Genomic DNA, 22579 nt, shown 5'->3' with positions numbered 1-22579 from the left:
AGCACACACTTGAAGACAGCAAGGCCCGCAGAGCTACACAACCATCATTAGTTCAGTGCTACTTTCTGGCAATAGTCTTTAAAAAGTTATGCCTGCTATCAATCATATGCAAGGCCAACACCAGTTCAAAGACGCACAGTAGAATTTCACTGTATTTTTTCCTGTGAAGATGCTACAAACACATACAACACTTTCTTCCCTCACATTTCTTAAGATTTGATGCAAGGAAGAGACAAATTGAATCTGTGCCATGTGATTTACCCAGACTAAGTGACCACAAGCAGAGTCCAAACTACTTTCATCACAGGCTCAAAGTCATCACAGATGTACAATTGTGAATTTTAGTTTACAGTTCCTTAAATCAAGGTGCTTCCTTTCCTTTACACTTAGGGGCATCTGAGAGGCTTTTGAAAGGCTCGCCTTAGAAGATTCCTATGAAGCTTTCACTTTAACACATTAAGGCTCAATACAGGTTTCTAATCACCCACACTCCCCCACAACTACTCCTGCTTCTGTACTGCACTAAGTTTCAACAAGGTCAGTCAGCAAATGGAAGATGTTTTCTAAAAGGCACTGAGCCTTCCCTAATTTGTATAGGGAGAAAGTGAAAGAGGAAGTATAAGGAACACTTCTATACTTGATATGGCCCATGCAGAAGTATTATTATTCTCAAGCTACTTGAACATAAAACAGCCCTTCATTAGCTCAACCCAGAGTTAAAGAATGAAACACGTGAAGTCAACTTTGCATCTAACAAAATGCGTCAATGGCCCAACTTGCTCTTTTAATGCTAATTAAAACAGCAACAGTAGTATCAGAAAATAATTCAGATAATTTCTTTCAGTTATTACATAATTAGCCAAGACAGTTACATATTACTCCGAGGTAGCTACATCCTTCTGTCTATCCTCCCTTGCACCCTCTCTTTAGTAGCTACCCCACCAAACTGTTTCCTCACTAAATAACTGAATTTACACTGGGGAGCAACTCAGAACTCAACTTCTACCTCAAATCAATTATGTAAATGGCTGGTAACTTCCACCAGGTGCAAGAAATCTCTTTGTACACCATAACCACATGTGGAAAATCTATACCACATTTTTACACTCAAAACCATCGAGACAACCAAGACTAAAACTGATATTCAATGCAAGCCCACAGTGTTCACACTCTTCACTAATTTTATGTTTCCTCGTCCTTCCTTCCACAAAAAATTTGTGCTTGTCTCTGCAGAAAGACTGAAAGAGCCTGTTATCTAAATCATGAGGTAAGGACAGGTATAGAAGACATGGGTATTCAGTCTTATGATACAAACAGGATAGCTTGTTAGGTGTAACGAACATGACTCAAAACACAGAATTTACTTAAATATAAAGTTGGCAGGAAGGGTTCAGAAGCAAAATCTTAAGCCATACCAGGACTTAGGCAAATTAAGTTCTTTTTGTGTACTGTTTCAACTGTTTCTGTGTTTGGTTATGGTCACTACAACATCAAGAGCAACAGACCAAGCAAGCTGGCAATAGCCACAACTCTGAAGAAAATAAACTGTCAGCACACCCTAAAAAAAAAAAAAAAAATTCTCTAGACTGAGGTTAAGAAAATCTTACAAGCACTAACCACTGGGCACACAAAGCTCCTTTTGCTACATGTTTATATAAGATCCAAATAACAAGGAACTAGATACAGTCTTTCCATCTTTAACAGAGACCTTTAAGAAACAGCAGCTAGAAGTACCATCTTTCCTTATTGATGTTTTCCTCTGAGTTTGTCTAAATAAATATTTACCCATTTAGAAGATGAAAGACCAAAACTCTAACTGCCTCTTTTGACAAAACATGGGAACTATGCCATGGGGTAGAAAATGGAACACTGGGGTGCAAGTCCCACCTCATTAACACTGTGACAGTTCAGAGAAGTCCTTTAAGCCTCTTATCTTGGGCAGGAGAGCATTTAGTCCATATTAGCAGAGGGAATGACCTGGGAATACCAATCAAGCAATGAAAAATAAGACTATGCTCAGAAGGAAGGTCCCAAAACTAACCAGGGCCTTATGGAACATCAACAAAATCATCAACAAAATCAAAGCAAAGGCACTTTTAACCTTAACTACTTGATTTTAAGTACACACTACATTGCACAAGCAAACAGCATATGCTGATTAATAACCTGAAGCATATTAATGTTTATCATGTTACTGGATGACAAACCAAGGGCAAACCAGTAAGCCTTTCTTCATAAGAAACAAGTTTTTAGTTAACAGCTACCAAGACCTTTCTTTCAATTAAAACCATTCCCTAATCCCCTACAAATCTCCTGAATAAAGCATCGAAACTGATTTACTACAGCTTTCTGACAGAACAATCTCTAACTTATCAACAGATCATTCAGACTGCAAAACACACTTGCATTCTTTAGGAAAAATACTGCAGTACCCTGCAGACAGAAAAAGTCTATCCCCAGATTAACAGCCAACTATTTCCTCCCAATCATCTCCAACAAACACTAGACATTGATACGGCTGGACATGGACACAGCTGTGTATGATCACTAGGTCAATACTTAAATTTTACCAGAGCAGTGCTTCCCTCCATCCCCACTCAGCATTTAAAGACCGTGCATGTCAAAGAGAAGTGAAAGCAATACTCAAATATGACACTTTCCACCCACTATTCTGATTTCCCCCAGCATATTTAGTAGGAAAGAGGAAGTAAAATACTTAAGACTCAGTCTTTGTTTTCATATTACACAGTAGAAGACATATATCACTAGTTATATAAAACTATTTCAAAAACAGATGCTCTTTTCACACTGTTTTAGTTGGAAAACTAGTTCGCATGCAGCGCTCAGACCATACAGTAGCGTTCTTCACTTCTCCCACATACAAACACTCTCAAACTCATTTGCCAGCACACTGAATCACCCATTTCCACCATGTAACCCAAGTTGTTGTGTATGAACAGCACGCATCTTTAAAGAAAGTAACTATGAAATTTTAGCCTTCTAATTCACCAATATTCTTCCCGTGTTGCTTTACTTCTACTCGCCTGGATCACCTCAAGTATCTAAACATACACCCAAGGTACTGAATTGTCACTTCCAACTGCTGAAAACACAGTTTTATTTACTATTGGAATCCAGAAGTACTTTCAGAAGAAAAAACACCTTCTGTTTTAAAGTTCACCTCACTCCTGACTCCCATTCCTTTGCATCCTGCATTCAAACAGGGTAGCAATGCAAATTTCTGAAGCGCGTACATTATGCTTGTGCAATTACTAAAATCCCAAAAGCTCAGAGACTGTTAGATGTTTAGTATATATCATTTCTTTAAATGCAGCTGAATGTAATGATTTCTTGTACAAGAAATTTTACAGAATGGATAGAGTCTTCACTGCTGCGGTCATCAATGAGACATTTAGGTCTTGTCATCAACTTCTCATTTCTTTATGGGAAGGTGCACAGAATAAGAGCATAAACCTGAAAAGGACATTCACGGTCTTTGAATTCAATACCTTTATTACAGTCAACCAGTTCACAGAAGGTAGACATTACAGCATAGTTTCATGTTCAAAGTAGATTTAGGGGGATTTTCTTCCTACCAGTAAGGGGTCTGCTCCAGAACTTTGCTTGGCTGAAAGAAGGTTTTCAATTCTTAAATTAGATTTTAATCTTTAATATCCAAAACAAAGGACCCTTCCCTGCCAAACAGGTTTAGGATGGGGATAACCCATTGTTTGAGCAGTGGTGGGATGGGAGAAAACATATCCTGCCCACATGACACTTTCACCCAGCTACTGGAAATGCCAACATGCATTTCATGAAACCAACATGCATCTAGTCTGACAAGTCTGTACCGATACTGACTATAAACAAATGTGATGCCCTGCGGTTTGCTGAAGTTCAGAGTGCAAGGAAGCCTCACATGGCTCATCATGGAACCAGTTCAGGGCCTCTGCCCTTAATCTCAGACCTCTGTTTCACACTATGTGAGCTAGACTGCTTCCACAATTAAGCTAGTATGGAAGCCACAAGAGCCACGTTTGCTAAGCATTGCTCTCCAGCTCCTAGAAATCCATCAAACTCCAACTGGTTCTTTATGAATCCCAGTCTGACAGTGAATGGAAACTACAGAGTGTCCTTGGGGAGTTTCACTGTTTGCTCTGTTTTGCCCTGCCCCAAACACCTACTTCTGATGCCTGTGGCTGAAAGCTCATTGCCGCTTCCTTCCACGTAAGAACTTTCACCATCTGACAAAATAGGTCTATGAACTGGAAGATACAGAAGATATTGGGTCACCTGGAATTTGATCTAACACTGTTCACAGCTGTGCACTGTGGCAGTTTACCCCTACCCTTCTTACCACCACATCCATATTCACCAGTGTATCCAGCTCCCTCATGTGCACCCTTCCACACAATACATCCAAAGTCTTTGAGCAGCTCATCTTGGAGACCCACCTTGGGCATCACTACAGAGGGCAAACCAAAATGTGATTGACTGACACTAAACTGGAACTAAAACTTCTGATGGAAAACAGCTGTGTACAGCTCCTAGTGTATCCCCTAGTATCTATAATATCTAGCTCCCCCCACACCCATTACCCCGGTTATCTCCAGTGAGCAGAAAATTGTTTACACCAAGGTATCACTAATGTGGGTCCAAGAGTTAAACAGTTTTCTGGGGAAAAATGCACATGATCTGTGGTCCCATTACAGGGCTACCTTATATACAGTCTAAATATCACATACTGTTTTTCCCCTATAATTCGGAAGATCGTCTATGGCTTACTTCAGAAGAAAGCTTCTTGCAACTGATCATCAATCAGGCCATTGGAAATTAGCAGCACATGCAGACCAAACATTTTAGCTTACAACTGGCAAGTACTGGTAGCAGAAATGCAACCAGCTGATGAGATAGTTTTCTGTGCAGTTGCTGTAGAGTCAGACCACTCAGGAACAAGCTGCTGAAATACTTTGCAATCAGCCAAGTCACACAAGTGCTAGGCTGCGACACATATGACTTAGTACTCACCTGCTACACTGGAATCCATGTCCAGTTTTGTTCACTTTTCTTCTGCTCTCTATTTTTATCACAATAAAGCAGCAGGGGGCATTTTTGTCATTTTCTAAAATGGTTCTAGCCATTATTTCTGAGGGATCCTCCTCTGCTCCACCCAAAACCAATTATACCTATAGTTTATTCATGCCCTGGCTGGCCATCTAGGCATGAGGGATGCTTCAGTCTACGGACATGGATCTGACTGAATGCCTGAACCACAGACTAACTGGAAATCATCTGTTTAAAAAAAAAAAAAGGGTTCTTTTTCTTCCTTACAATTCCCTAATGACTCACCACAAACTGTGCATCAGTACAGCTGTTTGTACAACAGTACCTGCAGTTCAAGTTCCAGCTTGCAGGTCTCCAAACACTATCTCACTGTTCGTTAAAAGCTTCAATCTCTCTGTTGGAATTGATAGTAAAATCTTATCAATTTCAGCCTGAAGGAAAAGTCTGAAGTCCTGGAGGCACTAGTTCTTAAGTCCACGAAGACAGGCTTTCCTGTCTCTTGACAACCACACATGACAGCTGTTTTTGTCAGCAATTAGCACAGCAACATTAAACAGATCATTTGACTGTAGCATGACTGGCTCTCTATGTTAAGACTGCGGGGTTTTTGTCCAACTGCTTCCATCAAGAATATAAGAGTCTGAAAGGTCTGGCTCGCTCACGCCCACATTGCTTTGAGCTGCTTACAACATCAGGGCTGAAAAGTTTGTTTTGAGCATTTAGAAACCCCTAAGTTATCACAACACTCCTGGCTTTCTTGCATTGAGCAACTAGGAAGAGGTAATGCTAAAGAATCCCTGCACGTTTTCCATTCTGTTAGACTCACTCTTTCAGCAAAAGAAAATTGACATCCTGGCACAATTACTTTAGGACACAAATTGGAATTTTATGCTTAACCAGATGCACTTCTTTACAGCCATATCCTCTATTTCTCCCACTTAAAATGTAGAACACAACAGCAAAAGGCATTTTTAGGCCAGGTCATCCTGTCACCAACGAACAAGTTAAAGAATAGATTAGTCAGTCTGATACAAGTGTGGTCACATAAGCAAAGGTTTTGGACATAGCTTTTCACTTTTGCAAATGTGTAAGTAGCAGGAACTTCATTTTCTACTCAGTGTGAACTTCACTGCACAATTAAATCTAGACTAAACCCAAATTACACCTTCAATATTTCAGCCATTTAAAAAGTCACTTCAGTCATTAAAAGCACTCACCTTAAGTTCACATTTGAGAATTTGGTCTCTAGAGAGATTTATAGCCATGACTCAGACCACCTTACTCTCACCCTTGTAGTCAAAAAATGCGGAACTGGGTGTTCTAGAGAAAACTGCCTACTAAAACAAATCACCGAGTTGATTTCTGTGCTGACAGGCAGCAAGGAATTATTGTGTTACAAAGCACCACCACACTGATCAGCCAGATTTTTGCATTATAGAAGTAGTAGAATAGACTGGAATGACTTTTCCATTCTTTTTCATGATTCTGCAGTAAAATACCTCCAGAGTGATTAGCCCTTTCAAGGTAAGGCATCTTGTAATTCAGTAACAGACTTTTAAGCTCAGACAATACAGTGAGAGGATGATTCATTATCGGGGTATTCAACTAGTTTCTGAGCTTCTTCATTTGATGGCAAGCACTGACACAGCATTACAGATACCTCAGCACACAGTCCTTTTATTTGCAGAGTACACAGCAAAACAATACCTCAGACCTGGTCACAGCCTTACGCTTACTACAATTAACATTTCCTCAGCACCCATAGAAGCATCCTACATGGCTTAAACTAAGTATTTACCCAACTGGAACATCACATAATTAATGATTCAGTTTCTGCTCCTGCAAACTCCTACAAAAGTTTCTTCTCCTAGAAAAAAAGATAGTGTTTTGGTCTCACTTCACAAATTAAGTTCAATGACTAATAACTATGGCTTCTCTCTCCAGCATTCACTTGTTTTTTGCACAAGCCTGGGAAAGAACAAACCCCAAAATTTAGCAGGGAGAAGGCCATACTTGATCTTCTAAATGATCCAGTGCTCCCGTGAAGTTCACCCAAAGCAGTGCTCATGCTTATGTTCATTAACGTAGATCAGGCCCACATTTACAATAAGTACTTGCTCTCAAATTAGGGTCAATACTAGCACAACTCCAGTAGCCCAGAGTCATCTCCATTCCTTCCCTTTGCCCCTAAGTGGATGTCTGGTAAATAAGGTTTATCCAAGGAGCAGTTACAACTTTATTTCAAGTTGACATCTATTGATTTTTCTCTGGTAACTGCATTTTCACACCTGGTAACTCATAGCTCAAGTAACTTAGATCATGTGTCTACTTCTTAATAGCACTGACTACACCGAGGCAATGAACCAAACCTTCAAGTGCTGATTCCCATCTTGCAGTATTTCCAAAAGCATGCCTTTGCTAAGTAATTACTCCCCCCTCCACCACTACTGCTTAAGCTCCTGTACAATGGAGCGACTACATGTAAGAGGGGAAAGGGCACAGACTTGGTTTGATACAGATTGCTAAACCCTCATGCAGATCCTAGACTTCCTCACTTAACCTTGCTCCTAATGCTCTCCAAAATTAAAATGTGGGACAGTTGCCCAGTAAACCAGAAGCCAACTATCAGCAAACAGGAAAAACAGTTAGCTGAAGGAAGGATGTGATGGGGAGGGAACATTGCTGCAGCTATGATTTGAACTATGCTGCAACTCCCAGCTTTAATCTGCACCCAGCACTTCTATGGGCACAGAAGCAGCCTCTCAGGGAGTGGGAACATCCCCCTTTGCTCTCCAGTACTGGCAGAAGAGGGGCACAGACCCCTGCCCCCATGCAAAGGGGATCTCACCCTCTCATCTTCCTCTCAGCCCAAGAGAAGGGTGCTCAAAACCCTTTTCCCGAGGGTCCCTTCTTCCATCAGCTCAGGGACTTGGTCTCAGACACCCCCATACCCCTTACACTTCAGGGAGCCCATGCACACACACCCCCTCCTCAGGGCACCCACACCTCGGGGGGCACCACCACCCCCTCCCTACCCCTTAGGGGACCCCACACACATACCCCTCAGGGCACCCCGCACCCCAGGCAGGCTCCCCCTATACCCCAGGGAGCACCCTACACACACACACCCCCCTCAGGGAGCACCATACACACACATGCACACCTCTGGGAGCCCCTACACCCCTCAGGGAGCACAGCCCCTACGCCCCTCAAGGAGCACCCCACACGCCAGGGAGTGCCCCCCCTTTCACTTCAAGGTACCCCCCACACACACACCTCAGGGCACCCCACACCCCAGGGAGCCCCTCCGTTTCCCCTCAGGACACCTCACACCCCAGGGAGCCCACAGACACCCCTCAGGACACCTCACACCCCAGGGAACCCACACCCCTTTTCCTTCCGGGCACCCCACACCCCAGGGAGCGCCCCCACACACACCTCAGGCCACCCCCCTCCCCGAGGCCCGCCGTACCTGCTGCGAGGGCAGCTCCACATGCAAGGCCCGGGTGGCGGAGCCCGGGGGTAAGGCAGCAGGGCCGGCGGCCGAGCTCATCCTCACGGCAGGGCAACGGCCGGGCAACGGCTGCAGCGCCTGCGCATGAGCCCTGCGGGCCGCCACTGCTCCCCCGTCGCCGCCCGGCACCCAGGGGTTAATGGCGGCAGCAGCACCGGCCCGGGCCGCTCGCTACGGAGCCATATTACCGCAGTGCTGGGGGGCGGGCGGCGAGGGGCGGGGGAATGGAGCGTCCCTATCGTTCATTGGCCCGCGCTACCCCGAGGCGGGAACCCGGGTGTGCCCTTGAGACGCCTATGGCTGAATGGTACGTCAATCAACGCTCCTCTCCCCGGCCTCTGTCAGACCGTTGGAACGGGAGCCGGCGCCGATTGGAGAGATGACTTCCGGAAGGCGGGGCGGTACCTGAGGAGCCGCTGATGATTGGAGGAAAACGGATTTGAGTGACATCGCTCGTCCTCCGTCACGTGTGGGGGGGAGCTGTTTTTATCACGTGGTAGGACGAAAATATTTTGCTGGGTGGGTGCGTGGGGGGGAGAAGGGGGGGGGGGGGGCCGCTGTCGCCATGGCAACGGGGAGCGGCCTGGTTCCGCCGCTTCGGCCGTACCGAGGGGCCGCCGGGGACCCCGTGAGCGTCCGGGCCCGCGGCTGGGCCTCATGCCCTTAGGCCAACCTGCCCCACATCTCACCACTATCACCAGCCTGCCCCACATCCCATCCACCCACCCCAGCTCACACCCACCTGCCCCACATCGCACTAACCTGCCCAGATCATGCCTACCTGCCCTACACCACATCAGCCTCCCCCACAAAAGACCAACCTGCCCCATAACAGATCAACCTTTCCAACATTATGCCAACCAACCCAACATCGCACCAACCCATCCCACTCCACACCAGCCCATCCCACCTCACGCCACGCCAACCCTGATGCCAGCCATCCCCTCAGCACCTACCTCCATCCCACCTCACCCAGGCAACAGCCACCCTGGCCAGAAGGACCATCCCCACTCATGGTGGCATCATCCCCACATACCACGCAGCACTGGGAGTGCCAGTCCTGTCCCCGTGCCCCACGGGGGCCACCTGTCCCCACAGCACCCTGCAGCACCTGCCCAGCGTAGGTGGCTGCACTGGAGATGCTTGTCCCCATCTCACTGCCGGGGACCAACACAGGCTGTGCCAAAACACCTGTCTCTGTACCGCTGGGAACGCCCATCCTGCCGCCCCAGCAGCGGCGCTGGGAACGCCTGTCCATGCCACGTGCTGCAGCACTGGAAATGCCTGTTCCCACCGGGCTGGGCGGCTCTGGAAGGTTTGAGTGTGGCACAAAGTGCTGGGAAACCCTGTCCTTCTCTCCTCTTCTCCTCTCCCCCTGTCTTCCTCACCTCCTGTCCTCAGTCCTGAGCAGCGCCCATGCCATGATGACCATCCCTGCTGGAAGCCCACCAAGCCTTTGTTCACTTGCAGTACTCACGGTTTTGCAATATTCATGCTATGGTGATGTGCATTGTACTGGCATCGTCTTCAGACTGCATTTTTGTGGGTATTCATTATTAAAAATACCCCAAAAAAAGAGGAAGAATAATGAAAACTGGAGTAGAAAGTCAAGTTTTCTGGAGTTCGATGGCCATCCTTGCAGAAGTCACCCTCTTTAGTCCTCCTCATCCCCTTGCAGCTGCTCACCATGGTCTCCCTTTCTCCCAAGTACTTCCTAGGTGTTGAAATGGAGCTGCCAAACTTTTTCCCCCAGTAATTCCCTGTTTTACCACAGAGTGACATGTCTGTGGACCTTTTTCACCAAATTGTGTGATTCTATATGTTGGCACCCAATGAATACAATACAAAAAATGAGTTTAGGTTTTGGGCATCGTGAACATAGAGTTCTCTTTTGAGTTCTGGATGTTACTAGGTCTGATCAGGAAAATTATTTCAAATTATTTTTTTGGAAGATCGCCTGAGAACCAGTGCATCTCCATTTTTTTCTTCTGATTAAGAAAACCAAACTACTATTTCAGTACTTTCAATAGCAAGCATGCTATTTTCATGCATCCAGACCCCTAAGCCACGTTGTTGAGATCAGGAGGTTCAAACGTAGTAATTTTGGACCTGTTGTATCAGTTTGATTCATGTCCTGGTTTCTGGTTCATTACAGTACATGTGCTCCTTCCTTTTGAACTGTCATCTTCACCTTGGAGGATCAGAACTTGCTTTTTAAGATGAAATCTGGGGGTTTTTTTGCCCAAGGTTTGAAAAATACATTTGGAATGACAAAAATGATCTTAACATCAAGAGATTTACGAATACTTTCTGAACTTGAAACTCTTTAGGTATGCTTCCTCCAGTGAGGAAAACTAATTCTAGCTCAGAATTATATGTAAAATCAGAGAGGATCACAGCTTTAAGAACAGTTGTTCCTAAGATAAATCACTAAAAACAGCTGATGGAAACAGCATGAAGATGCCACTGCTAGTGTGCCCAAAACATCAAAGGGTTTAAAAAAAAAATCAGTCGTCAGATGATACGTGCTTTTTCTGTGACTAACTTTCCCCTGCTCCTTCACCTTCCCCTTCCAAAAGAAGCATGTTAACAACATAATTCTCATCCTAAATCCAAAACACAACACTAAAGCAGCTACTAGGAAGAAAATTAACTCTATCCCAGCCAAAACCAGGACACTAACTTCTATTGATTTGGTGAATTTAAAGTCCATACGACACTGCTGTACAGGATTCTCCTATTTTTCATCATTTCCACAGAAGCAGATGACAATCTCAAAATTTTCTTAAAATACTGATGCTTAGAAAAGTCAAATGAGTTATTTAACATAGCAGCTTGCATTCCGTGTATATGGAGATTGCATTTAATTTGCTGGTTAATGCAGACTGAGAGCTCTAACCCGTAATTCAGGGACTAAAAAGCAAAATTTGACCCAGAGGAAAATTCAAATATGACCCCAAATCCCATGTTGATTCATTAATGATTTTGTAGCAGTGGAAGTGATACAGCCCCAAAGAAGTCCCTGCAGATTTCCAGCTCATGCTAGTTAAGATTTTGGCCTCATATTCTAAATATCAAACTTATCTTTGCTTTTTGCTGTCTTAGCCTGACAAGGAACCATTTGCAAGGGCATTATAAAATGAGGAGTTTCTAGGGATAGTGTTTCAGTTTTACATTTGATTTTCAGGAGCTTTGAGAGGTTAAGTCCATGCCTTGCGTAGTTCACCACACCGACCATTCAACATGATGAGAGCTATTCAATAACCCAGAGAGTGCCTGAATTTGAACAAAATAATCATCCCTTTTGGGCTTAAAATAGGTAGTTCATTAATAAGGAATGGTGAATTCTTTTAATCAGAGTATTTGCAAGCTGCAGCCAAGGAGTGACTTCTTTCATCCCTGGTTTATGAACAATCACTCGAAGCAGGAATGCTGGAGCAGCACTGCCGATCCCAGCTGCATATGTGGCATTACGTAGAACCCTGTGTAATTGACTGATGCCCTAGGAAACAGTCATTTGTATTTTTTAACCACATAAAAAGGCTGGCATTACCTGTCTGCATCGTTTTGAAGATCACAGCATGTGCTTTATTATGTCCCCAATTATGTTCTTGTGGCTGATTATCATCAAAGATGAAATTCCCACGGCTTCAACAAGTGCACAGATGCACGCAGTACTTCCACCTCCCTGACCTGCCCATCTGCCCAATCTGAGTAGTGTGGCTGATACTCCATCCAGAGGGACCTTGACAGGCTGGAGAGGTGGGTACAAATGAACCTCATGAGGTTCACCAAGGCCAAGTGCAAGGTCCTACACCTGGGTTGGGGCAATCCCAAGCAGAAACACAGGCTGGGCAGAGAATGGATTGAGAACAGCCCTGAGAAGGACTTGGCGGTGCTGGTGGGTGAAAAATTGAATACAACCCGTCAATGTGCACTCACACCTAGAAAGCCAACCAAATCCTGGGCTACATCCCCAGCAGCATGGCCAGCAGGGCAAGGGAGGGGGTTCTGCCCCTCTGCTGAGACACCCCCCCCCCACAGCGCTGCATCCAGCTCGGGGGTCCTCAGCATCAGAAGGACACGGACCTGTTGGAGCGGGCCCAGAGGAGGCCACGGAGATGGTCAGAGGGCTGGAGCCCCTCTGCTGTGGGGACAGACTGGGAGAGCTGGGGCTGTGCAGCCTGGGGAGGAGAAGGCTCCAGGGAGATCTTAGAGCAGCTCCCAGTGCCTGGAAGGGCCGACAAAAGTTGGAGAGGGACTTTTTACAAGGGCCTATAGTGAAGGAACAAGGAGGAATGGCTTTAAATGGAAAGAAGGAAGATTTAGTATGTCAGTATTAAAGAGGGCTTACAAGAAAAAATGGGGACACACTTTTTAGTAGGCACTGCAGTGACAATACAAGGAGGAATGGCTTTAAACTGGAAGAGGGTGGGTTTAGATCAGATATGAGGAAGAAACCCTTCCCCGTGAGGGCGGCGAGGCGCTGGCCCAGGCTGCCCAGAGCAGCTGTGGGTGCCCCATCCCTGGCAGGGCTCAAGGCCAGGCTGGACGGGGCTGGGAGCAGCCTGGGCTGGGGGGAGGGGGCCCTGCCCCTGGCCGGGGGTGGGACTGGCTGGTCCTGAAGGTCCCTTCCAACCCAAACCATTCTGTGATTCTAAGACCTTCAAGTTTTCTTCAAGTGAATCCAACAGGCAAACAGGAAAAAAAAAGTTTTCAAAAATATTATCTGATTACTGAGCATGTCTTGTGTTCACATGTGGTCTAAACTCACGTCAGCAGCACCTCGCTTTGACATCATGGAAAACCAGAAGCAGTTTCTTCTGGATGTTTTTTGTGGAAAGCAAAGCCAGAAAATAGTTAAAATTATTAACAGAATTTCAAAATGCAATTTTAACATAATAAAGTGAATAGTCTTGCAGAATACAGCATATTTTTTAAAACTCTCTGGAGAAAGCTGGATGAAATACCACTCAGGATTTGTCAGAAATGCCATTTGAAAACTTAAATGCCATTTTTCTTGAAGCACTATTGTATCAGCATTCTTTCTGCTTGGTGGCACTAAACTTGAGACATATGGACTAGTGTCCTTTCACATGACGTGTGGTAGAGAGATACTGCCTGCAGGTCATTACGGAAATTATTTAATGGACTTTATTGCAAGTTTTGGCATGCCAGAAGCTTTGGGAAAGGAGCCAATGACCTTGTCGTTAATGGTAACTCCTACTGCTGTCACAGATTGGGTCAAACATGCTTCTTATTGGGGTATGAGATCATTGCAAAGTCACCCAAATGAGCAAACATCACTGATGGATTCAAGTATTCCAAGTGCAGAGCAAAATACTTCATGTTTGTAAGCTATTTAAAGAAGAGGAAAAAGCGGCATTTGGCCACTGAATACCTATTAAATAATGCTATTTACAGCACAGATGTGGGGGTTAAAAGAGTTTGTTTAGCTTTGCCTTTAGAGAGCTCAAGCTCAAGGAACAGAAACTAACAAAAGACGTAAGTAACACTGGGCTTGTGGGTGCTAAACCCTGGACTCTTTTCCGTCCAAGGTATTTCTGAGTGTCTGTAATTCTAGTTGCAGGTGAAGGTTTGTTCTGTCCCCAGAGGCTGTTTTAAACTGCTGTAAGACACTCGCAGCTACCTAAGACTTTCTAGTCATCTCTATGCAATATCTTACAGGCTCACAGTGAAAAGCACAATAGAAGTCAGATCTTTTTGCTATGAAGGCCCTTGGATTTGAACTAATAGCAAGGTAAGTCTGTGAGCATCAGCTGAAAGGCCACTAAGATATCAGCTGGTACTATAGAAGTACTGGTCTGCATGAAGATGTTTAGAAAAATGCTGAAAATGGGCTCAGGTTATACCACATTAAAGTCCTGGGGGTGGTAGGGTGGGGGTGGGGGGGGCGTTATTAATTTGGAAGTAAATTTGCTGGTTTTTACACTTCACCATCTCTATCAGCTGCATAAATGGTTTCGTTAATAGATTTCATAAATTTATCAGAAGTTTCCTGAGTGTCCCAAAATACAGATAAACCCTACCTCAGATAGAGAGATTTCATTGTATTTTTGACACATCATCAAGCTGTTCTGGTCACGTTATGTGCATAGAGGAAATCCCCTTTCAGTAGAAGACATCTTCAAATCAGCTCACAACCATTAGACAACTTTCACAGAAGACATGGAAGGGGATTCTTTGTGCTTCAGAGAGCAAATCATGCTTAGAATATTTATTATTATCCTGGTGCATCGAAGAGCTATTATTTTAATGGAAAACCCTCTTTCTCAGACTCAAACATATATTTTAAGCACATTCTTTAAATGAGATCGGGAAACAAAACATATTTTAAATGAGATACAGTCACGGAGACCAGCAGCACTATCTCAGAACAAGGTGATCTGCACATCAGCTTTTACAAACCAGCTTTATTCTCATGCCAATTAGGTTGTACAAGTAGTAATTGGTAAAGTTGGTAATTTCTTTAGGCGCCGAGTGTCTTTTTGCCATGTGGACTTTGGTGTTTGGCACCTGGGCTCTTCCCTGTCAGTCTTCATAGCACAGTTGCAAAATACAGAGCAACAGCCCATAAAATAAACCTAATTTCTGGAAATCACTTATTGCTTTAAACCAGATTGCTTTAAAACCACGCGTATATTATTGCTTTGAAGCCTTTGATACACTAAAACACTGTGGTTTGTGGGAAGGGATGTTTGTTTTGCTGGTTTTTCTGAGTAGCTTGAGAAATGTGTTGGTAGACTGAAGTCACCCGACTGAGATAGGCTGCTCTCACATGCACTGAAGTCAACAGATTACATTTAAGCATCTTTGGTGGGGTTTTGATCAAGCTTATGGTGAGGGTTTACATAAAAAACACTTCATCAGGTTATGCTGGCTTGGGATGAGGTTCACCAACTGGTCAAGACACCATGATGCAATTCAGTTCAGCGACAAATGCTGCTGTAGCAGTCATACCTGAATTAGCCCTGATACGCTTTTTTTCAATCTTTTCTCACCAAACTGTGATGAAGTCAATCTGTTCCAACCTTTTTAACTATCCTCAAAGTTTCTCACTAATAGCAAATCCAAGTTTTTCTTCTGCTGCTTTCAAATCTGTTTGTTACTTGTCTTATTTTCAGGGAATGATGGATGCGTGGATCTAATATACTGGCAAACTTTAAGGTTATTGCACTCAGTTTTGCTACAGGAATCTCACCCACCGGTTATAGTGTGACCGGGGTATGTGAATCTGATTTTTTTTCTTTGGAAAAGGTATTTGAGCATGTTTACTCCTGCAAGAGGGTTGCCAATTAGTTTAGGAGTTGTTTGAAATAGCTTGTTGAAAAATCTAAACAAAAGCTTACTGTCCAAAAGAGCTGGAGGGGCGTCAAGTGGCAGGAGGTTGTAAAAACTGCCTTCAGAGGGATGTTATTACTTCATCACTGTGGCCATAAAGAAAAGCTTTTACCAGGAAGGTTAACAAGTTCAATAAATGTTCAAAGAACCTCACAAAAGCTTCTCAGTTTGGAAAAAACATGAGCTATTTCTTGATGCCTTATGTTTTGAATGTGGTAAAAGAGAACTGTTGTCACACAAAGTCATGCTGTGATCTTCCCAGGTTTCACAAGCGAGGCAGAATCAGGCCAAGATAGTTTGGGATGAGGATGTTTTAAAATGCCTCCTGGAAATGGCCTTTGGGATTAAAGCCATGAGCCCGCCATGTGCTTACACAGGGACACGTGTGCATTCAACACAGTTTTTTGTTTTGTGGGGACTACACATGAGCTTTGAGTGAGGGAGTACTTGCATCCTGCTTAATCAAGGCTTGGCAAAGTGCTGTTTTGCCCTTTGAACTGTTGTTGCAATAGTTGGGAAAATGCTATTTTGGATCAGATATCAAACCAAAACCCCAAGTCATTAAACATGCTCTAGAATGGAAGATGCTATACAATTATATGTGATTACTGAATGAACGTGCTTCCTAAGTGAACAGAGGCAGCCAAACCAATTCATTTAACCATACAAACAATGAACTAAAAGGCAGAGCCAGGGGAAAAAAAGAAAAAAATAAAAAGAAAAAAAAAAGATTAATCAGCTTGGGATAAGGCATAGTATTTTCCAATATTTCCCCCCCCTCCCCCCAGTTTTCAGCTAGTTATAGAAGGCCATATCAGTACTCGCTGCTTTGGGATCCCACCAGACACAAATGTTGCAGGTCTTAGCTTATGTAGTACAGTGTTGTTCATCCTGAGGACTGTTCTAGAGGTGTGCTGATAATAGTGGGCCAACTCTGAAACTCCCTGTTCTAATACATATGCTTTGTCTGCTGTTGATGACGCTTCTTGGACTGGTGACAACATGTCTACGTCTTCTGTGGTTTTGTCTTTTTAAATTATAGGAGTTGGAAAAGAAATGAGAAAATCTGTTATAGGATCATACATTGAGGTGAAGTGTTAGCCTCTGCTAGCTTAAGCACGTGGCACAAAAATAGCTCAAATGCTATTTTCCCTTGGGATCATTATTCTTTAATAGAAAGTTTCAGTGTATCTGACTTTGAGGGAAGACAAGTGATTGCTCTGGAGAAGGAACTGACAACAGGCAACCTTTTTTGCTCTGAAAGTAATTCTACAACCTCAGATCAGCCTCTAAAACATCTTTTATGTCAGAAAAATTAAATCAGTTACAGCTTTCTGCTTGCTCACAAGACACTAACTTTGCACAGGACCATCCACACCAAAGCAGCTCAGTAGCCTTTTAGCACATGTGGTCCATCACACCCACCCACCTCAAAGCGATCATTACCAGTCACTCACTCTCACTGGAGTCTACATTGAAAGCCCATGTATATCAACCAGAAGATGGCTTCTGATTTCAGTGGAGCATACACTGAGGCCAAAGGCTGGTGGTTCACCACTGAATAAGCACTGGGTTTGCAAGTGGTTGCAAGGACTGTCTTCCAAGGAACAGGCAAAAGTCATAAGCTCCTGTAGAGGTACGGTCATGAAATATCCCTTGCCACATTGCCCAAAGTCCTTGAAGGAAATTGGTCTCGGAATTCTGCTTGACTTAAAGTCCCTCCTTTTACTGCATCTGCATTTTCAACTTACAGAGGTGGTATTATGATTTCCTCACTTAATCTGATGTGTAACGGTTGTGCTTTCCACCCCAGAAGTGGTTGCATTTCACCAGTGGACAAAGTAAACCCTTCTGTAGAATATTTATAGAGATATTTAAGGCCCTTTGAATGGAAAGCCTCTGGAGGATGATCTGTTAATGAGTATGAAAGCTAAGCATACATAAGGAGAAAAAATATCAATATACACATTGGCTGGGAGCCCACTGGCTGTGAAGCCTCCCAGGACAGTATTTGTACCGAAACCTTGTACACTAATTGGCTATAAGTGTCTCCAGGACAACATAGTGCTGTTACACCAAATCATCAAGACTTTCTTGATCTTTGACTTACTAGGTACTATTTGTAGGTCACAACATTTTGACTGACTCTTCACTGATGAAACCTGTGCATCCATTTAGAAAGAATTTGTTGGAGGGGACATCCAGGCCCTCTGATGTGACAAGGAGGGAAAATGGATGGGTACTACGATTACTGCTGATGTACAACATATTTAGATATGATACCTGACATCCACTCCCTCCAACCAGTCATACAGGACAGCTATATGCAACTTCCTAACCCTCCTGTCAGTCCAGGTTGGATGGGGCTTTGAGCAACCTGGTCTAGCAGAAGGCACAGGAGGGATGGACCTAGACAATCATGAAGGTCCCAAACCATTCCGTGATTCTATGCTTCTATGATTCATTGAGTGTCTGAAGACACTCAGCAGCCCAGTCACTTGGTCAGGCATAAAACTGTGGTCAGGATGGTAGTTGTTGTGGTTTAACCCCAGCCAGTAATCAGGTGCCACGCAGACACTCACTCACTCCGCCCTCACCCAAGGGAGTGGGGAGGAGAACTGGAAAGCAATGCAAAACTTGATGGTTGGGACAAGAACAGTTTAACCATTTTGATAAAATGAAAACAAAAGAACAATAATCATAACAGTTATAATGAAAAGGAGGGAGAAGGGAAGAGGACCAAAATCCAAAGGGAAGGGAGAAAAGAAAGCCAGCAATGCACAATGCAATTGCTCACCACCCACTGACCAATGCCCAGCCAGTCCCCGAGCAACGATCGGCAGCCCTGGCCAACCCCGCTCCAGTTTATATATTGAACATGATGTCCCATGGTATGGAATAACCCTTTGGCTAGTTCGGGTCATCTGTTCTGGCTGGGTCACTTCCCAGTTTCCCGTGTCCTTCCAGCCCTCTCCCTAGCAGAGCCGAAGAAACAAAAAAGTCTTTGACCACCCTGTTCCCACACCAAATCCCAAACACAGCACTGCACTAGCCACCAAGAATAAAAACAACTCTATCCCAGCTGAAACCAGGACAGTGGTCCATGTCTCTTCATGCTCTGTTGGAATTAAAGGCTTGAGGTGGAAAAGCTCAGCTGACAGTACAGAAAATGGGCAACAGCTTGATGGCAGACAGCTATTGGCGTCTACAGCAAACTCTAGTCAGAGAATTTAGTGTTTGGAGAGCTGAGCTAGTTTCTCTAAAACTCATACTTTCAGGGTGGGACAATAGAAATAAATGTCAGTCCAGCTCTTTCTGATGCCTTGGAGAAGGTTATTACACAGCAATGTTTGTATTAAGGAATCTACAATAAGTGTTTTCGGGATGCCGTGCAGTGGGAACATGGGCTCTTGGCACAGAGGCTAATATTTGGCTTGGTCACACACAACAGGAGGACCATCCTGCACCGTGTAACCTCAACCAACGCACAGCAGAGAAGCACAGAGCAAAGCCAGGGACTAGTTTGGGAAAAACTGATGTGTGATCAGCTAGCAAGGATGGATCAGATCTGGGAGAAACCGGGGAACCAGTCAATGATCAGACCATGGATGGAATTCAAATTCCCACCAGGCTTCTCTTATAGCTTGTTATAGCCTGTTAAAACATCCTGACCGCCAAGTTTCCCAGCACAGAAGAAAAGATAATCCCAAAGCAGAGTAGAGAAAGCTCCGCATTGGCATTTTTCTTCCTGCCCTTCCACCTGCAAAAGGTGGTCCCTTGAACCCCTGGCAGAAGTAGGCAAAAAAATGCCCAATTTTGTGATGGTTCAGATTTTCCTTTAGAGGGAAAAACCTAATTTAACTGAGTTGTTGCCAAATAATACCATTTTCCTGAGGATCATTTTACAGCATGAAGCTTAGAAGGATTTGCACGGTAGAAATTCATTTGTTATTCTATGTGGTACTGCTACTTGGGTTAAAGTGACAAAATATTCATGTAGTGGGTAATGCATCCATTTCTGCTCTGTGCCTCCTCCTCGTACAAGGCCGTTCCAGTCCAGGTTAGTGGTTTCTCAGCATTGCTACTGGGCATTTCCCCAAAATGCTTTCGGTTTTTTCTTATCACGGAGTTACTAACAGGGACCTCATGAGGGCAGCATGTCCTCTCTTTTTCTTTTTTCCACCTCTTTCCTTAACACTGCTCTGCTTCCAGACCGAGTCAAAAAAAGAGCTGTGTATGCACTACAAAGGGCACTAAGCTGCTTTAATTAATGAGGGTCTCAAAGGCAAGCTGGTGATATCCCACTCGCAACACGCTGGTGCTATACAAATTACTGCTGCCCTGCTTTGCAGATAGGGAAAAAGCAGCTAAGTAAACCCACGTAACATGCTCAGAATGCCCTGACTGGCAATCAAGGAAGGAATAATCATTGCAGGTGGCTTGCACCCAACTGCCATGCTTTGTCCGTAAATTTAGTCATGCACCCTTTTGTTCCAGTTCCGTTTGCTGGAGGGAGAGCTCTGATTTGAGGCAAAGGAGACAAAACAGGACAGAAACTATGTCTATGTATGAGAAGAAGAGGTGACATTGGCAAGGTCCCTCTTCTAGCCTGTACAGAGGCACAAAACCAGGTTGAAAGCCCCCAAGCTACTTTCCTTCCCTTTTTAACAGGTAAGTTTGAGAGCCAAACCCCAGCAAGAAGGGAAGGGAAATGCATCTGTCAGGAAAGGGCAAGTAAGGGAGTGCGAGAAGACTGAAACCAGAAAGGGCTGATACAGCCCAGTGCAGAGGAAGGGACAAATTTATCAAGACTCTTGCAGGCATAATGAGGAATGTTAGGATGACGGGGAGATCTCAAAGCACTGGAGAAGCTCAAATGTACTTAGTATCAAGCTAAACAACTGCAGAGGAAGGGGGGAGGTTGCTGAGCTAAGGCAAGACAGGGCCACAGGAAAGCAAAGATGTCCGTTTCTCAGAAGAGACTGTCAGAACGATTTTGCGAGGGCTGGTCTGTCATGGGCAGGAGCCTACCTCTTGTTATGGCCAAGGGAAGACAGCAAGATAACAAGACAGCAAGAATATAGCCATATCATCCTGACACTGTCCCAGCAACAAGTAGTGTGGTCATCACTTAGAGGTGACAACTTGAGCTTCAGTTAACATTTAGGTTATTTTACAATATGATCTCTTTCGCTCTGGATGCTGGCAGCCCCTCCCCAAGAAGCCTCTATGTTACATAGTCAAGGGCATGAGTAGGAAAACGTAGGTGCACGGGGAGGTACCTACAGTACCAGGACACCCTCAGTGAGTCTTCTGCTAAATCAAAATCATTAAACACACCACAAGCCAGAGATGAATTCACTCCTATGCTCCTAAGATTAGCAAGCGAAGGGAAAACCAACTGCAGAAAAACAGCTTGGAAGGAGTCATTTGTCCATGAGGTCAGCTTGGAAGGGTAGTTGAAACTTCTGTGAGACTACCATGTCCTGGGCTGGTACCTTGGGCACAAAATAAGATCAAAGGAAAAGTCCCCTCTTATAGACCGGTGGTAAGTAGGTAGGAAAGAACAATACTCAACAGCAATCTTAATTAATGGGACTTCCAGCACAGCCAGGAGTTTTGGGCAGAACTGGTTCAACCTTGCAGTATGGACAATTACAGGACATTTGTTAGTGCAGCCCTTTGCAGGAATGGATCCTTTCTCCTTCCTCTGCTTTGCATGCAGCAGCTGTGCTGATATAAAACTTGTTAATTGAAAAAATTGCTTAGGAAAAAGCTTTGCAAGAGCTGACCTCCTCCCATTTGTGCCAAAGGTGGTTTCTAGTGACTTGTCCAGTCAAACTGTCAGAAGTAGTTTGGGCTTTTCTCGCCACGCACTTCCAGACAAGTCACTGGAAACCCAGCCTTAATGTTTGCTGGCAGAAGACAGGACCAGATCAATTCTACTAGGGGTGAGGAAAAGGGGGAACAAGCAACACACCAGGTTTATCTTCTGGAGCAGGAGACTTTCAAACTCCACCGGCCAAGCCTCAAAAAGGCAAAATACAAGTTTGGCTTTCACCTTGACAAGCAGCAGCAGCCGCCTGTGAAAGTCAGCCAGCATTGATGGACCACTTCCATAGCTCACAGGCCAGCCCCAGCCCCAACAGACAGCAGGTTAAACCCTCGCTTCTTACTAAAAGAGCCCACATGAACAGCAATGTGTGCTATTTCTGGAGCACTTTGCACCGCCAGTAGTAGAAGGCTGGGGGCTCTGACAAGTGCTGGAAGGATTTCCTCAGCCAAAGGCCAGGGATGCAATCCAGCCCTGTGCACTAGGCAGCAACAAAATCCAAAATAATTTGCCAAAAGGTGCAGGAGGGCATGAACTTTCTGCATCTGCTTAGTAAAGGAGGTCTATAGACATAAGCTGCTTTAGCTCCTTATACACTCACAGGCAAAAACCCACCCTTAAACCTTAAAGATTTGCTTAGCCTATCCTGCACATCCCATGCAGGGACAGTGCAGATCAGCATGGGTCTGCTTTTGGACAGTTTTCTCCCCATGAAAGCCAAGGCACAGCTGCAAACACACAAACAACTGCTGTAACATGAACCCAGCCACACACCCCTGCAGCACCAGAGAGACCAAAGCAGCCCA

General features: G+C 44.5%; 1 protein-coding gene across 4 annotated transcripts in view; it reads right to left on the bottom strand.

Moving 5' to 3' along the window:
• UVRAG (UV radiation resistance associated) overlaps positions 1–8790 on the bottom strand; it is a 102730-nt gene extending 93940 nt beyond the window's left edge. Inside the window, exon 1 of one of the 4 annotated variants that reach the window (XR_008730882.1) lies at positions 8537–8790. Coding sequence is in view for 2 of the 4 variants with exons in the window: in XM_005440949.3 (XP_005441006.1) it covers positions 8537–8617 (81 nt within the window). In the remaining 2 variants the exon portion in view is untranslated. Of the gene's footprint in view, positions 1–6281; positions 6345–8536 lie in introns of those variants that run through there. The other 3 variants (XM_005440949.3, XM_027807782.2, XM_055701956.1) reach the window with 3 other exon arrangements.
• Between the last annotated feature and the right edge of the window lie 13789 nt (positions 8791–22579).

The sequence above is a fragment of the Falco cherrug genome, chromosome 2, assembly GCF_023634085.1.
Source record: "Falco cherrug isolate bFalChe1 chromosome 2, bFalChe1.pri, whole genome shotgun sequence".
In the NCBI taxonomy this organism is placed as follows: domain Eukaryota; kingdom Metazoa; phylum Chordata; class Aves; order Falconiformes; family Falconidae; genus Falco; species Falco cherrug.
This window is presented reverse-complemented; position numbering and strand designations above follow the sequence as displayed.